Raw genomic sequence first — 17,785 nt, 5'->3', positions numbered from 1 at the left:
CGACAAAAACATGTGGGGAGAGGCGTTGCGCACGTCCACATATTTGTTAAACAGAAGTCCATCCGTCACGGTAGACCTTACCCCTGCAGAGTTATGGTATGGAAAAAAACCTGATCTCTCTAATCTAAAATTGTTTGGTTGCAGTGCTTATGCCAAGAATGTGAAGAAATTAAAAAAACTGGATGGTAGATGCAAAAAACTTGTGATGATTGGATAATCGTCAAATGGATACAGACTATGGAATCCAAATGAAAACAGAATTGAATTGTCAAGAGATGTAACCTTTGTGGAAGGTGCTGAACTGAGTTCTGACAGGGAGTCTTCAAATAGAATAATGGTGAGAAGTAAATCTTGTGAAAAAAATGAAGGTAACAAAAAATTGCTTATACACCATGAACCAGTAGAACATGCCAAAATTGAAGATGACAGTGATGGCGAAGAACCATTTTTGGGTTTTCAATCCAATAAAACTCAAGAAGAAGATTGTCAAGCTGCTACTAAAGAATCTGACGTATCTACTGAAGACAAAAATTCATGTGTGAAAGAAAGAAGAGAGAGAAAATTGCCTACACATTTGCAAGAATATGTTCTACTGTCTTACCAGGAAGCCATCACAGGTGCAGATAGAGAACTTTGGCTGAATGCGATTGAGGAAGAAAAATCTTCCCTACTGAAAAATGAGGTCTTAGAGTTTGTCGAAAGGGACAAAGTCAAAGGGAGTCAAAGACTGCTTAGTAGTCGATGGGTATTTCGTATAAAGGACAATAACGTATACAAAGCCAGACTAGTAGTGCGTGGATGCGAACAAAAACCGGGATATGACTTTGAAGAAACTTTTAGCTCAGTTGTGTCTGTAAATACTTTGAGATTTCTTGTGGCTTATGGAAATTCCAAACAAATGTCTTTCAAGCTCTTTGATGTGAAAACAGCTTTTCTGTATGGTAATTTGGAACAAGAACTTTACATGTCTTTGCCAGAAGGTTTTGAGAATGAAACTGGTTCAGTGATAAAACTGAAGAAGTCCCTGTATGGACTAAAACAAGCTCCAAGAGCTTGGAACAAAAGATTTGTGGATTTTATCACAAATCAGGGACTTTTGCAACTTACAACAGACAAATCTGTATTCAGAAACAGTGAAGGTGATCTGTTCATGGCACTTTGGGTTGATGATGGACTTGTCATGTCTACAAAGAGAAACAAAATTGATGACCTGCTGTCCAAGCTTCAAACAGAATTTGAAGTAAGAATAACCAACAATCCTGAATGTTTTGTAGGAATTGAAATCAAAAACACTTCAGATTCAGTTGTCCTTCATCAGAAGTCCTATACTTCCCAGTTGCTGAAAATGTTCAACATGGATTGTTCCAAACCTGTAAAAACCCCAACAAGTCAAGTAATTGAGATAGAACGATTATCCAATGTAGAAAAAGTTGTGAGTTTTCCTTACAGACAAGCAATTGGTAGCTTACTATACCTGTCCAACAGAACCAGACCGGATATTACATATGCGGTGAATGTAGCTTCAAGGAAAACTGAAAACCCTTCTGCAGATGATGTTCAGAAAGTTAAGAGAATCTTAAGGTATCTCCAAGGGACACAGAACTTAGGACTCAAGTATTCTACCAGTGAAAACACCACAGTGTTAAATGCCTATAGTGACGCCGACTATGCAGGCGATGAAGCATCTCGTAGAAGTACATCTGGATATGTCATCATGTATGGTGGTAGTCCAATTGCTTGGTCTACTAAACGTCAACCTGTAGTATCGCTAAGCACTGCAGAAAGTGAATTTATTGCTGCAAGTGAATGTGTCAAAGAACTGATTTTCTTGAATTCTGTGTACGAGCTAACAGGTGAAGACATTTTGGTGAACCTGAACATTGACAATCAAAGTACAATCAACATGATAAAAAATCACAGTGTATTTAAGAGGTCAAAACATATTGATATCAAGTTTAAGTTCTTATGTGAAAAGGTGAATGAAAATAACTTTAACCTGCAGTATTGTCCAACTGAATGTCAGCTGGCCGACATGTTCACAAAAGCTGTCAACTCAAATACTTATTGTAATCTTGTAAAGAATATTGTTTTTGATGTCTGAAGACAGTTTGAAATGAATGCTTATGTTTTAAATTTATGAGGAGAGTGTTGAGAAGATAAATTTAAAGTATGCCTGGAGACATTCTATGTATTCTGGTTGGTAAGCCTGAAAACAAAAAAAGCTAATGCTTGCTTGGTACTTTGTAAACTATGTAGGAAATAACACCGGGTTAATGTAATACCAGGTTAATGTAACATTAACATAAAACTAAATAAAAAGTGCTCATGTGATTATGAGTTGTCTGTGTTTATATTAAAGAAATCAACAATATCATGGTCACAGATAAGACAGGCCTGTGCGAATATCAGTTTTTTAGTTTGAATCAAATACGAATACGAATATCAAATTATTCTCGAATATGAATATTGAATTTGAATAGCAAGAATTAAAATCCCACTAAAAAACTTTTTTTTTAACATATAACAAATATATACTGAAGGAGAACCCAAATGTGTGGTGTAGTAGCTTCTAGGAAATTAGATAAATAAAACTAAAGTGAAAGGTTGGTTAGGTTAAGTTAGCTACAATTACTATAGGTAAAATTTTGTTGAAATACAACAATTTTGAAAGGAAAACATAAATTATTATTTTTATGGTAAACAAAATACAATCTGCAAAAAAATTTAATAAACAGTGCAAAGTAAATATGTAACGCAATTACAGTAGGTATATGTGAAGATACTTCAAGAGGGTGGGTTTGAAAAGATATACAATGAGCAGTTTTAATCTCTAGTTAAATATGATGTAAGTCTAAAATAAATTTAAAACTTATTTGTTGGAATATTTTACTATGTGAAAATAAATTATTTACATTAAAAAAATATTAACATTTATGGATTATATTTTTTGGCTTGTTTTAACTACAGTGTAGGAACATGGTAGCTGCTTAGAATGTTAGAATGTTCCTCTCTTGTTCTATCCAGTGTGTGCTTGGTAAAAGAGACGAAGTTACCCCTCCCCCCCCCCTCCCTCACCACTTGTTAGTGTCATCTTTATTTTTGGGCTACACAGGAAAAACCTGAGCTGTCACTGCACTAGGAGTGAGTGAGTGAGTGAGTGAGTGAGTGAGTGAGTGAGTGAGTGAGTGTTTGAGTGTGCGAGAGTGAGTAAGTGAGTGAGTGAAAGAGTGAATGTGTGCATGTATGTGTGTGAGTGAGTGTGAGCATATATATGTGTGTGTGGGTGAGAGTGAGTGTGTGAGTGAGTGCGTGAGTGTGTGTGTGTGTGTGTGTGTGTATGTGTGTGTGTGTGTGCGCGTGTGTGTGTGTGGTTATTCACTGTGTATTATCCACCAGAAAAATGTTGTAGTAGGTTGTTAGGCTTTGGGAGTCTGCTGTGAGTATGCAGCCAGATGTTTTCCACAAGATATATAGAAGTTTTTTCTCCTTGCCGCCTCGTTCCGAATGAAACTAATCACAGAGCTGGCATACTGTGTTTCTACCATTTGATCTGAAACCTGTCAACTTTGACACCGAACAGTGTTTTAATTTTCACAGCTAATCTATTTTTAATGACCTGCTAGACTTTAAAATACTTAGGCTGACAATGTGGGTGTTAGTAATAGTTCCTAATTACTGTGTTAAGTCCCGCTTTTCTATATTAGTCTTTTAAAAATGTATGTAGCCAGGTATAGCAAAAAAAACTTCACACAAATAACCCTAAAACAATGCCTAAATCCTGTGAAAATTTTGTCCCCGCCCAATGAGAATAACTTTTCTGATTCCAAAATGTTTCCAGACTTTTGAGATCCAGCACAGACGTATTCATAAATGACTGAATATTTGTTTTTTCGAAGAGCTAGTATTCAAAATTGAATTGAATACGAATAATAAACTATTTGTTTTGATATTCAAAAATTTGAATATACGCAGAGGCCTACAGATAGAGCAACAATACAAAATTTTAGTTAGTATTTCAACAAAAATTAAATCAAATACCAAAAAAATATATATATATCTTTTAATAAATTTAATTCAATAAATATAATTTATTAAGCATGAACTTTGTACCAAACTGTATGATCAAAATGGTATAGAACAAATTAATTTTACTTGTTTGATTTTGCATATCTTATTAACCTGGTCTCACATTACACATTACAGTGATTGGTATGATTTTTAACACAAAAATGATTGTTGATTTATTTCATTGTTCCCAGCAATTCTATTCTAGACATGATTATTTAATATAACTTTTTGGAATGAGCTGTAAAATGTCCAGATTACTCTAAATTGAATTAATTTAAATTAAGTCGCATATAAATTCATGCAGCCTTCAGTGTGTGATTATTTTTTAAAATTTCACATAGGTTGGATTGTGAAATAGGAGAGCTACGTACCAGCTGGTTGCGACTGAACCGGTAGAGCTTCCTCCCAATCCAGTCGATGGCAATGTTGTCAACGGACTGGATGTCTCTCAGCTGTCCTGTGGTGTGGTCTGTCAAGTTGTGCCAGTACACACACGATGTGTTGGTGAGCAGGAATAACTGATCCTCGAACCACGTTATGTCGACAATGTAGTAATCCTCGTCGTCATCCTGGCACAACGTTCACAAACCAAGATCAGCCACACTAGCTGTGAGCAGGGACAAGATCATGAGGTGAACTGCGATAAAACCAAAATAACATGGATAAGCAATTAAAAACACCGCGTAACACTGATATTCAAGTTAATGCACCATATAACACCTAAATACAAGTTATATCATGGAATTAAGTAGCATTTAAACAGAACTTAATTCAGATCATTAAAAAAAAGTAAACTTTAAATGTTTGAAATTCAAGGAATGTCATTTTTCCTGGACATAAAAATTGTACCAAAGTGCATCTATCAGAAACATTAATTTAATTTGTTTTCATTGTGCATATCTTATTGAATGCTTTTCAAACACAAATGCTCGCTAATTTATTTCTATTGATCTGAATGTATCTGTTTTAGACCAATGTATTACAAATTATTTAATCGTAAAAATGCAGCATATCAATTTTACCTCTGTTTTGGTGAAGAAAGTATTATAAAACAGCATTTATAAAACTAAAAGAAAGAAAAACATTACACGGAAATCTTCTGTTTTAAAAACGAAATTGGACATAAAATGAAACCGTGAAAGCTTGTCTCTATCGTGGCCACCAGGGGTGCAACAACTAAATTTCCAAAGGAGGGGCAAAATACCTTTTTATAAAGAATCATCAATCCCCCCTATTGAAGCGGGGGGTCCGGGGGTCCTCCCCCAGGAAAAATTTGTATTTCAAGGTGGAAAATGGTGCTATTTAAGCAGTTTTATTATCTAAAAGTTGATTACACAGCACTTTCTTTGCCCCCGTTTGCCCCCACTTCAAGGTTTCAGAGGGGGAGCCCCCCTGTTGTTGCGCCCCTGGTGGCCCCGACACGCACCTTGAGGTCGGAGTTGTGTATGAGTGTCTGGACGCTCTCGCCGGTGACGTCGGACAGCACGAGGCCCTCGGCGGCCGACCACACGATCTGCGACCGGCCCCCGCCGCGCAGCGTGCGGCCCCGGAACTCCGAGGACCAGGGGCCCCGGCCGGAGCTGGTGTAGGCGGCCGCCTTCACCACGTAGTCCGTGTCGGGGCGCAGGTCGTGCACCGTCAGGGACGTGGTGTTCAGGTCCTTGCGGAAGATGGTGAGCCCGAGCTGCTCGTCGCGGATCTGCAGCTCGTACCACCAGCTCTGCCACGCCCCCTTGCCTGCGCACCGTCAGAACGGCAGGTTGCCACGTTGCCCCGGAGAGAGGACACCACAGACAAGGGGGAAAAAAAAACACTTCTAACAAGTTCCTGCTTAGAAAGCTTTAATGAGTACGCACATAACTGAGTTTTTATTGTTTGCTTTCCACACTATTGTTTTGCAGTAGAATGTGGGAGTGCTTTTTTTATAGCTAGAATTAATGATATTTTTCTTTGAATGATGCACTGGACTCGCATTCCAGAAAACCTGGGTTCAAATATTGGTCCGGCCATCTTGATTTCGGCTTTCCGCGGTTTCCCAAAATCTCTGCAGGCCAATTTCTGGTACGGTTATTCACATAGACAGTGGAAATTCCTTTCCCGATGTTGTGAAAACCATCTATGATCACCTTGCTGTTAAGCCTCAATAAAAAATTCTTTGAATGATTTTTGAATTTCCTTTGCTTTAGGGATTTTGAATATATCTTTTAAAGAGCCAAGGCTGGAATATAAGAACAGTTTTGTTGCAGGTATATTAAGTAGTTCTGTCACACTTGCTGGCGTAGCATGTAGCAGGGACTAGGAAAATCCTGCTTTTTATTTTCTAATTTATATAAAATTTAGAATCACATATCAAATTATTAACTTTTATATAAATTCAAAGAGAAACATTTTTTTCCACAGGAGTCCAACAAAAATTGGTGTGAAATAAAGCAATATGAAATGATGGAACTATATGAAACCGTAATAAAGCCATGTAAGAAGCAAGGAAAATAAAAACCTGGCAATGCTATTTATTTCACCAGTACATATAACTCAAAGTTCGAAAATTTGTTCAGTTGATCCAAACAGATTACAGTAGAATCCCGCTGATGCGACCCCTCACGGTTCCCGGAAAAACGGACTTATAAACGGAATGGTCGCAATAGAGAATTCGAGCCAATCCCCCCCCCCCTCCCCCAAAAAAAAAAAAATCCAAGTACATAAAATACTCGCGCTAAATGAATTCGCGTCACGCAAGTTCGGCTATGCTGGCCGGCTGGTTGTTATTTTCGTTCAAAACGTGGCGAAGGAACTTGTGTGGATCAGGTAGAAAACATTCGGCTATAAACGAAAGATATAAGAACAATGCTATCTTGAAATGCTGTGACATGTTTTTGGAGTAGATAATCACAGCGACAGACCGACAGGATGCGCTCCCGCCCTTGCCGTCAGCGATGTTTATTTTGACAGCTCAAGCAATAATCTTTTCCACGTCCCTTCACAGTGTAAAAAAAAGAAAAAAACACGGAATGCAGATGGAAAAGTAACTACGCAGTAAAATAAATATATTTAAGGCCCTGCTAAATTTTTCTATTCAATAAAATTAGAGGTATTAGTGATTTTTCAGCAGAAACTGCTGTGTGACTAATAAACAAATTGTATCATAATAACTTAAACTTATAAAGTATTTATTAACGGCGAAGGACAGTCGTATAAGCCCATAAAAATATTTATTTTACTGAGAATGGACTGTACAACCTGGCTTTTGTCGCACGCGGTGTGGGAGGGGAGGAGGATGCTGACAGTTTCTCACGCAGAAGGTTGAAATAAGGGAGGGAATGTGTTGAAATGTTAGTTGGTAAAGGAGGGGGGGGGGGGGTTGTTTTTACAATGTATGTGGCTCTGGGAGGGATGAGCCTTGAAGAATTAGCAGGGGATGGGAGAGGTAAGCGTCGCGTCACGTCACGTATGACGTCAAGCCGCCCGGCGGGTAAGATAACATGACAGCTGAGACGGCATTTAGTGCGATAGTGGAGGCGCCGAGCTCGGCTAGACACTGCCGCGTGGACAGTCTAGAGGGGTGGTATCTATTTTTAGCCGTCTTTTGTATGCCTGCCTGCTTACAGTACAGCTCCCGCCAAGATAAACGTTAACACACAGCCCCCAACAAAGTGTAACAGACTTGTTTTTCAGCCGATTTTACTCAAATTTTCGACTTTCTCTGCTCAAATTTTTCACGGTTTCTCAAAAAACGGTCGTATAAACGGAATGGACGCATCAGAGGGGGGTCGCATCGGCGGGATTCTACTGTATATACATAAGAGTATAAATATAGTCTCAGATTTACTGTTCAATAAAATAAGAATGTGTGTGCTATAAATCCAAAAATATTTTATAAATATTTTTGACTCTAAGCACGTTACACTCTTTTCATTTTAAATTTTAAACTTATGTTTTCACAGATAGATAGAAATGCACGCTCGACAAAAATAATATAAATTTTTCTTATCCATTTGGTCTACACAATATGCTACAATCTTTATTTTAAATAAATTACATTATTGAATAATCTACATTAATGATTGCAATGAATTATTTCTTGTGTGACTGCTGGTTGACTCCGTGGACGGAACTCGGCACGCACCTTGGTGGCCCAGCAGGTGGGGCTGCTGCCAGCTGACCTTGGCCAGCTCCGCCCCCATGATCGCCTGCACGCCATTGGGCGGGTTGACGGGCACGGGCATGGGCTGCGCGGTCGGCGCCAGCACCTCCAGCGACACCAGGGGCCGGCCTGTCACCTCCGGGAACATGATGTGGTAGTAGCTGTCCGTGTCCTGCAGGTACTCCTCCATCAGCAGCTGGTTGCCGCTCGTCCAGTAGAACAGGCCGCCCGACACCGCCAGCGACGTCACGTTCTCGAACATGGACTTCTGCGTGTTGTTGCGCAGCTGCAGCACCTTGTTCCTGCCACCCGCCACGTGCTCCACGTCAGCTAGACTGACACTCACTCCTACACATGTCCCCCAGCTAGAGGTGGGTTGCAGAGTATCAATCTGCTACTTTTAACTGATACACACCTGTATCAAGTACGTACTGCAAACGAGTACACTATTCAAGTATCAAGTATTTAGTATCATTTTAGAATTCACCTGGAACAACACCACGGACAATGTGCGCAGAACCCGATCGCAGATAACGGTCACTTGGGCGGAGCTTGTGAAAAGGGAGGGAGCGGCACGACGAATAAGGGATAAAGAAGGGAAAGAATGTAGGGAAGGGGGAAGCCTAAGATGTACATCAAGTTATGTCCCTGCCCGAAAACGCCCGAATTTAATGTAGCTAACCTAACCAAAAACTTTTAATATTTGAATTCATTTTTCCTGCGCAAAAATAAAACAAATCCCGAGGTTGGCCGAAGGTGAATATTCGGGCGTGTTCGGGCAGGGACAGAGCTTGATGTACATCTTAGGCTTCTCATCTAAGTATGCTCAGTGCGCAGTGTGTGCTCCTTGCAAAGATTGAAGACTCCGATTACGAAAGGCGTGGAAAGAGAACACCGATACCTTTTTCCGACTACGAAAAATGTAGAATGAGAAATCTGATACCTTTTTACAACTACGAAGAATGTAGAATGAGAAAACTGATACCTTTTTACGAAGAACGTGGAAAGAGAAAACTGATACCTTTTTACGCTGGTGATGACGGCAGGGAGGATGTGTAACCTGTAACGAGAATGCTGATACCTTGTTGCTTCCTGGGACCGCTACTGCTGTAGCTGATACAGAAATGTCAGCTACTTGTAACCAGTACATTACTGTATCAGTAACTGGTTGGAACAGATACCGAAAATTGCTGTAACAACCCACCTCTACCCCCAGCACTTGCTTACCGTCCAGTGAAGTCAAAAACACCGACTATAAACACTGATGTACATGTTTACTTTGGGTGTTCCTGCAAAGCCAAACTTATCTTGATAGATGAAAACCTCAATTTATAATTTAAGCTCTGCACAATATAATAAAATGTGCACATTAACTACAAATTACAGTTTGAATATAAAAATTGACAAATTAATTGCTACCTAGAAAACATGACAGCTCATCCTCACATGTTTTTGAGAGTACAACAGGCTAACCAGCCGTTCAGTGCTAACACCACGCATAGGTTCCCGCACATCCAATATTCCACCAACGCCACAATCACGGACATTAACATGTCATTATTTAATTTGCCATGCCTGCACTGCAAGTTATGAGAGTAGACAGCGCCACTGCTAGAGCACATAGATGCCGCCACCATCTGGAGGCAGGTATTCCCTCGAAGCACACCATAAGCACACCGTGCTAAAAGAAGCGGATACCTTCCAACCTCAGCCAAAAGAACAGGGTCCCCAAGAGGGTGGAGCAGAAGAAGAGGCATATAGTTTCCGGAGACCAGGCACCAGGAATGAATGGGAGGAGGAATGACCAGTTGACTTAAATTTTTTTTTTTTTTTTTTAGTTCTTGGGTTTGTTTACCCTGAAAGGAATTTACAAGTTTATTGTTAATATTATCCATAGGAAACCTTAGAAGTAATGTGATACACAAAGAACATATTTACAGTTATGGCCTTAGTAAAATTTAAAGTCAAAAGATTTTTTTTTTGACTGTGGGGTTTGAAAAGTTGTACTTTACAAAATAGGGAAAGGGGCTCCCCAAAATTATTTGCTCCTAGGCTCTTGGTTTCTCTCAGTGGCCCTGCAAATGAAGTGCAGAAAGAAGAGCCAGCACGCTCGCCTTCAATACCACAGCCAGGTGATGCTAGCCTGCCAAGTGCCAACCCTTTCCAGCATTCCTCAGTCCACCAAAATAATTCCGGCGCTATCCAGGAAGCTCTTCAGGCTCTAAAAGCAGAATACTGTGTCAAAGGCACTACAAAGCCCCAAACTCTCATGCTCTTTCCTGAGAAAGAAATTGGACATTTTCTTGGGGTGATTTTGTGATTCCATGGAATGTGAGTTAAGTGTTTGAACACTGCACCGCCTTGCTCCAAAGGACACCCAATCAACACAAAGGAAAATAAAACAGAACTGCACGAGGGTTCAGGTTGCATGGTATGGCCTTCGCAAGCACCTCTCTGGTTCATTCAAACAGTTATAGCTTGATCTGCTAGGCAGCTTCTCATTCAGCGGGGGTGATTCAGGAAGCTAGGGCGTGACTTGTCTTCGCACTAACGCTGCCACGCTGCTCTGCGAGATAATACGTCCATCAGGATGACATCACCTACCTGCTCCCTATGAAGCAAGGTGATGCAAAGTAAAACACTGGAGCCAGTGGCGGATCCAGGATTTTGGTTTGGGAGGGGCTTGATCCAGCTGAGGCTAGGCTTTATCAAGGCAAACACTAAAACAATAGTGGACCCAGATGCTTTTGGAGGGGGCTTGAGCCCCTTAGCCCCCCCTCTGGATCCGCTACTGACTGGAGCAGCATTCCAGAGGTCCTGGGTTCGTATCACCCCTCCCTCCCCAAAAAAAATATTCAAATTCCAATTTGTCATTTGCTTGTACCAACAAGCATCAGGGAGGAATGAAATAAGTTTTTTGACAGGGCAGACATATTTTTCCCATGAAAGCCGTGACTTAGACCACCTTGGGAGCCTAGCTTCTGCTTGAAAAACCCAGCAGAAGCCATCAATCAGCTTGCACACAAAACACTGAAGACTGACCCGTTGAAGGAGATGCCGACGACGTTGTTCTGGGTGTTGTTGACGACGAGCAGGCGGAAGTTCGTGTGGTCGACGGTGAAGGCTCCGATGTGGGGGTCCTCCAGAATCAGGTCCGGGGTCACCTCGTGCTTCACCCCGTTGCTTATGTCGGCCAGGTCGAGGCGGTACAGCCCTCGCTTGCCGTTGCCCCGCACCACCCAGAACAGGTACCTGCGCCACAGCAGCCACCCAGCTACAGCCTGGTCACTTTCACATGCGTCCAAAATCACTTCATATTGACCGGGACTGGAAAAATTTAGCATTTCTCCCTCCCCCTCATATTCAGCATCTATTATTGTGGAATTAAAATTTTTAATGCAACTTATCTATAACTTATAATTTACATTTCACAATGTGTGTAAACTAAACATTCATAGATAGGTACATATACAGTAAGTCCTCGGTTTACGTCGGGGTTACGTTCCTGAAAACCGCGACGTAAATAGAAACGACGCAAAATGAGCCATGTATCATGCCACCGGCCGGCCACGTCCCAAGGTCGGCCGGAAGCGCTGGCATACAGACGTGACAACGGGCAATTTTATCAGCAAATCACAACCCACAGCGTGGGAAACAAGTCCAACTAGTACTTCTCAGCTATATAGAATGGTTATTTAACCAGCTGCTTTATTACCTTTATTGATTGAAATATAAAAACAGATATATAGTCGTTTGGAAGACATCTTATGAAGAAAAAATCATAAATTGCAGTGAGCTGATACTGTAGGCCTACTACAAACGCATTTAATCACGATAAAGTTAACAACGGCACGTTTAAAACTCCGGCCAACTCAATGATATCATAGCGACTGAAGTGTAGAGCTGTAGCAAACCGTATGTATTCGTTACTGAGTAACGGGTGCGGCATCTAGTAACGAGTAACGAAACGTTACACACGAATGCATTTCGTTACTCACATTTTTAGTATGTTTTACGCATGCGCGCGCTTATTCGTTACAAAGAACGATGTTTGTTTATTAAGAAAAGTATAATTTGGAAATTCGTCGTCCCAAGTTTTTTACTGTTTATTAAAGGTATTGTGTGTGTAGACAAAGTTTGAGATTGGAACAGAAACAACGTAAGAAAGTACTTTTTACAAATTATAAATATGTATGTTTTTGTTTTTTATTATCGCGTATTTTCACGTTTTTTGTTCTTATCTTAAAAGAGATATTATAATAAAGCTGCTCTAATGAGATTTTATTGTTTCTTGGTTAACAAAAGCTGTTAATTATCAAATACTTTTAATTGTTTATATTCAATTTATTATTATTTACGCGACGTCATACTGTACGAGTACGAAATACGACTCGATTCGTTGCTGTTACATAACATAGCATGTTATGCGGTATCAGAAGTAACGAGTAACGATACGAAAGTAATGAGTACTAATTGTTATAGTAACGAATACATACGGGTACACTTTTTTTAGTTACTTTTACACCTCTACTGAAGTGCCAAGGAGTTGGACGAAAAGGGGTAGGAGAAAATGCTGTGTCATTGCGGGAAGTAGATAACACTTCTACGTGCGAGATACGTGGGTGGCCGAGCGGGCGGGCTGGTAGTATTGCATCACCGCGCGGAGAGCAGGAAGCGTCCCTCATGATGTATGATAAGATAAGGCGGTGAACGTGTAGCTTACGCTACATAGCATAAATTAACTACCGAAGGAAACAAAGAATTATAAACGAATTATATACGGTGTTTTGGTTAAAATAAAGATTTACGGTCATTGTAAACGACGTTATTGTGAATCGGCGACAACTTAAATTGAAACATGAGTACTCAAACATTAGCGACGTTAATCTGAAACGACGTAAATCGGTACGACGTAAATAGAGGACTTACTGTACCTACAAATAACCATCTACTTCAGTTTTGTAAAAAAAAATTTTTACCATGCCTCTAAATCAAAACCACAAAAAAATAATTAATGATTGTTTTACTTCAAAAATTATTTGTGCAGTATGCTAGCATACATTGAGTTACAGGTTTAATTCATAGAATAATATACAAATAACTGGATTAATTGGGTGGGACATATATTTTTAAGTTATTTTCAATACAACTAACTTGACTGTCACAGCAACATTGCAATGGACACAAATCATGCTGGTTGTGAAAACTAGTGTAGAGAACAATCATTAGAAAATAACTACAGGGTCAAGTGTAACATTTGGGGGAACACCAAGTATCTGCAGTACTGCTGTTGTCTACTTCACACTCCTGTTTAAGCAAAATGCCAACCATACACCTTGTGTGGCAAAGATGATGGACATGTTTTTGTGTTGTGACGTAACAAGTCACAGTGAGTCGCACCTGTATTTTTGTACCATGTGCGTCTCTGCCTGACGACAGGAGCAGATAGCAGTTCCCGAAACGTCGCTTGTTTCTGTTTAAGAAAACTATTGTGTTTGTTTCGTCTTTTCAGTTTGTCGTGTTTTGTCTCGTTTTGACTGTTGTGCTGAATTTTTTTGGGTTCAATATTTTTGTGCTGTCATCATTCGTGGTTTTTTTTTCGTTCTCTTCTGTTTTTTGGAAAACTATTGTGTTTGTGTTCGTCTTTTTGTTTTGCTGTGTTTTTGTCTCGTTTCAACTGTTGTGCTGAATTTTTTGGGTTCGGTATTTTTGTGCTGTCATCATTTTTGGGGGTTTTTCGTTCTGTTAGTCCATTTTTCTTTGTTTGTTGACCATATTCCTGTTGTGGAGTATTGTGTGGTGTTTATATCCTGACAACAGCAATTTTTTGCTTAATTTGTGTTTTTGTCATTTGGTTTTTTGTAGTTTTCTTCTACAGACATACATTTGCTTAGCAATGGCGTATGTCCAAAAGCCTACATCAAGTCATCTTGGTAGAATTTTTTTATCCCGAAATGACATTCCTTGAATTTGACGTCAACCGGGCCTGCGGCCCAGAAGCCTGGTCAGCTTTCGCCACCTTTCCCCTCACCACCTGTCCCACTTCCCGTACTGGCAGCCACTCCGTCTTGAGTACGTAGTCGGGTGGTTGTGTTTGAATAGCGTGCCACGGACGTTAAGAGGGCGCTGTAGCAGCAGTGCACCACACCCCTTTAACTAGAGATAAACATTGTAATTCTCTTTATGCTTATTTTTCCCCAAGTGGCGTGTGACGGCAGATCGGCCGGGAGTATTTTATGTACTTTAACAAGTAATTAATATTTAGTTAAGGCATAAACAACGAAAACACGTACCAAACATGCACGAGGCGAACCGAAGTCCGCCGAAGCGGACTGGTTATCATTAATAATAAATTGTTGTAATTTTAGTTAATAGTTTTTATCATGCATTGCATTAGGTGTAATATAATTATTAAGAGTGTTTCATGTTTACCTGTAGCTTCCTGTGGCACGTAATCGTAAATAGGTATAACTGTAATTGGTTTGGCGCGAAGACGCCATGTTAGGATAGCGGAGCCCTGAGCTCGCCCAGTCCTTCGTCAGCACCGAGAGCAGACGCATCAGCACCCCGGGGACCTCACCGCTTGCCAACACTGCTAAGTATTCCCTTATCTTAAATCATCTTAAATCTTTCGTTCGTAATTCCTCGGCGCTTCTCTCGGTCGGGGGGACTGTTTAAATAATTGTATGAGTGACCACTATGGTCCTTTTTATGCTAATTACCGAATTGTAGAGTGTGGCCACGTGGTCAAGTCGCACCAAGTGAACCTATTCGTGCCACAGGCGTTTTGTGATATAATAAAAGGTGTAGGCGAAGTAGCAACTAATAAACCAGGGCACACGATTTTATTTGTATTTGTTTATTTCAACATCCTGAGTGTGACGGCGTGTGGGACGCCGTAAGAGCCCACTGCGTAGGTGAAGAGCGTGCCCGACGCTGAGAGCGGACCAGTGGCGAGTACTAGGATTGGCTTTAGAGGGGTTGAAATCACGCCTCACATGGCCGACGTCACGGCCCTGAAAAAGAGTCTCTCCCGGGTCCGTGCCCCTTGCACGGTGGCGCCCACAAATTAATCTCAGTACATGTATCGACGCGAATCCCCACTTAGCATAAGGACAGATAGGCCGCGGCCATGTCAAATTAAAAACATTGAAAGTTTACTTTTTTTATGACTGAATTAAGATTTGGTTAAATGCTACTTAATTCCATGATGTACCTTGCGTTTTAGTGTTATGCTGTATTATTTTGGTTTTATCGCAACTAACCTATAATCTTGTCCCTACTTATTAATAATAAAATTTTATTAAAAGGGTAAAATTGCATGAATTTACAGGTCCGGTGCTAATTTTTTTTTAAAGTTATTATGTAGGATATCTTGAGAGGGTCCTGAGATGACCGGAAGCAGGGCACCCACCCGTTGTAGGGGTCGACCTCCATGTGCAGGGGCCGGGCCAGGAAGCCCGCCACGGCCACGGTGAGCCCCCGGCCATCCAGGCCGCAGCGCGCCACCTGCCACACGGGCCCTGCCGGGTGGGTCACCTCCCCCAGGATGTACAGCTGGTCGTTGAGCCAGTCCACGCTCAGCGCCAGCGGAGAGAAGCTGGCGTGCGCCGGCGTGAGGATGGTCTGGGGCCACGACGCCGCCAGCAGCGAGGCGCGGTGCACGAAGCGGGCCGAGTCCGCCACCAGCAGCAGCTGCTTCCGCACGTGGATGGCCACCCCTGACCGACATCACCCCACTGGAGCCGGTCCCACACTCGGCAAACTGAACCAGATGTTTCCTCACAGCCGGGACCCACGCACCAGGTTCAGTTTCCACGAGTTTACGCTGACAGCAGGTGGACATTGCAAGTCTACTGCCCATATAATCAATTGGAAATCACACAAGTTAGGCAGTATGCACAGTTATGGCCACTGTAACATTTACATTTTTTTTTTACTTTAGTTTTTTTTATTTGAAAAATTGGACATTGACAGGTAGGAGAGCCGAAAAAAATTTATTTGCCCTTGGGCCTTCAGTTTCTCTCGACGGCCCTGCTCACGGTATGAGTGTTGCAGGAAGGTCCCAGTATGAACTTCCCACAATGAAAAGTCCTCACAATACGAGTTGTTCTCACATTACTGCATTACTTTGGCTCACATAAGCTGCTCTCACTCATCAGCTGAATGTCATTACTCTTTGCACACTTGTAGAGAGTATTTATCATAAACTTTACTACTTCAAAAAATAATACATAGTAAAAATATGGATTCAGTTAATTATTAAACACCAGTCATTCTTCTACTTAAAACCATAGTAAAAATAAACAACAATATCTTATTTAACTAATTATTGTAATTTAAAAATTTTATGTACCATAACCTTATATGAATATAAATCAAACTCAAACTTTAGGTGACTGAATTTTAGTAGTCTCTGAATTCAAAATAACACTTTGTTTTTTAAACATGGGCTGATTGTCTCATCGACAATGTCACTAGACGGGTACACTAACTTAACGCAAAATGCAGAAGGAATCACCAAAGCTTGTTGCAAGGAATCGCCCCAAAATTTCCATTAATAATCTTGGGAAAAACTTGGAAAATTTAAATAAGAACTGCAGCACCACAATTCGGCCCAGATCCTCTGGAACGTGAGTCCAGTGTCTCCATAAAATATGATGATGTACAAATAACCAACCAAAAAATACTTGAATAAGAAGAAACTGAAAACTTAAACAATTAATTGCTACAAATAATTCATGATAATACAATATAGTACCTGTTATCACACTTTTGGGCGAGTTATAAATTGGGATGGGCTCCGCTTCCACTTCTGTCACTTGCTTCAGAACTCTGTGCTGTGTTCCGAGCACTAGGACCACTTTCGACTTGGTTTTCACTGGGAAAATAATATATCCAAACTATTAATACATATTCACTACAGAAAAGCTTTCAATGTGAACAGGTAGCCTTTATACAAACCTAAAATTTAACTGTTTAACATAACATAACTGTTTAACATAACTGCTAATAACAATATAGATTAATTTGTATTGACCTTGACCAGGACTATGCCCACCCCTAAGTCAGATGTACCTTCCCTCGCTCACCCCCATCATCGTTCACCAACACCCCTTATGTCTGCATGTGTTTTTGAACCTCCTGGCAGAGCATGCATGTGTTGTACCACACCCCCTAAATTTAAGTTTTAAATAAGTGAATTAAACAGTGCAATGTACATTCCTTGTTACACCCCAATATACTTGTTTTAAACAGGACAGGCAGCACTTGGTACTTGCATTCAAGAACGTATTCCACCCAGGCAGTTTAAATTTAAGAATCAACTCTTTTATTTTAGTATCAATGCAATAATTATTATTGGTTTAGAAGCAATATTTTTAAGTTTACAACGTTTTTAAGGGTTAATTCCGCCTCGCCAATGGTAGAGTTTAAAAGATGACCTAACAGTCAACAGGGTGAGAAATCTACTTCCCATGCAGCCATGATGTCTAGTCAGTCCGCCATTATCACCATTTGAAGCAGGAAGCAGTCTACGTTTTCTTTTTCTTTGAGGTCTGATCTGAGTGGAAGACC

The 17,785-nt window shown here is 40.6% G+C and overlaps 1 protein-coding gene across 6 annotated transcripts in view; it reads right to left on the bottom strand.

Annotated features, from left to right (window-relative positions):
• The window catches only part of LOC134541667 (proto-oncogene tyrosine-protein kinase ROS), a 270,841-nt gene that overhangs the window by 90,185 nt on the left and 162,871 nt on the right, over nucleotides 1–17,785 (bottom strand). For all 6 annotated transcript variants that reach the window (XM_063385273.1, XM_063385274.1, XM_063385275.1 and 3 more), the window contains 6 exons: nucleotides 16,971–17,090; nucleotides 15,624–15,930; nucleotides 11,252–11,461; nucleotides 8,192–8,511; nucleotides 5,495–5,805; nucleotides 4,440–4,637 (listed from right to left, as the gene is read on the bottom strand). In XM_063385273.1, coding sequence (XP_063241343.1) covers nucleotides 4,440–4,637; nucleotides 5,495–5,805; nucleotides 8,192–8,511; nucleotides 11,252–11,461; nucleotides 15,624–15,930; nucleotides 16,971–17,090 — 1,466 coding nt within the window. The remainder of the gene's footprint in view (nucleotides 1–4,439; nucleotides 4,638–5,494; nucleotides 5,806–8,191; nucleotides 8,512–11,251; nucleotides 11,462–15,623; nucleotides 15,931–16,970; nucleotides 17,091–17,785) is intronic.

The sequence above is a fragment of the Bacillus rossius genome (assembly GCF_032445375.1).
Source record: "Bacillus rossius redtenbacheri isolate Brsri chromosome 4 unlocalized genomic scaffold, Brsri_v3 Brsri_v3_scf4_1, whole genome shotgun sequence".
Taxonomy (NCBI): Eukaryota; Metazoa; Arthropoda; class Insecta; order Phasmatodea; family Bacillidae; genus Bacillus; species Bacillus rossius.
The sequence above is the reverse complement of the archived record's forward strand: the minus strand, read 5'-3'. Positions and strand labels throughout refer to the sequence as shown.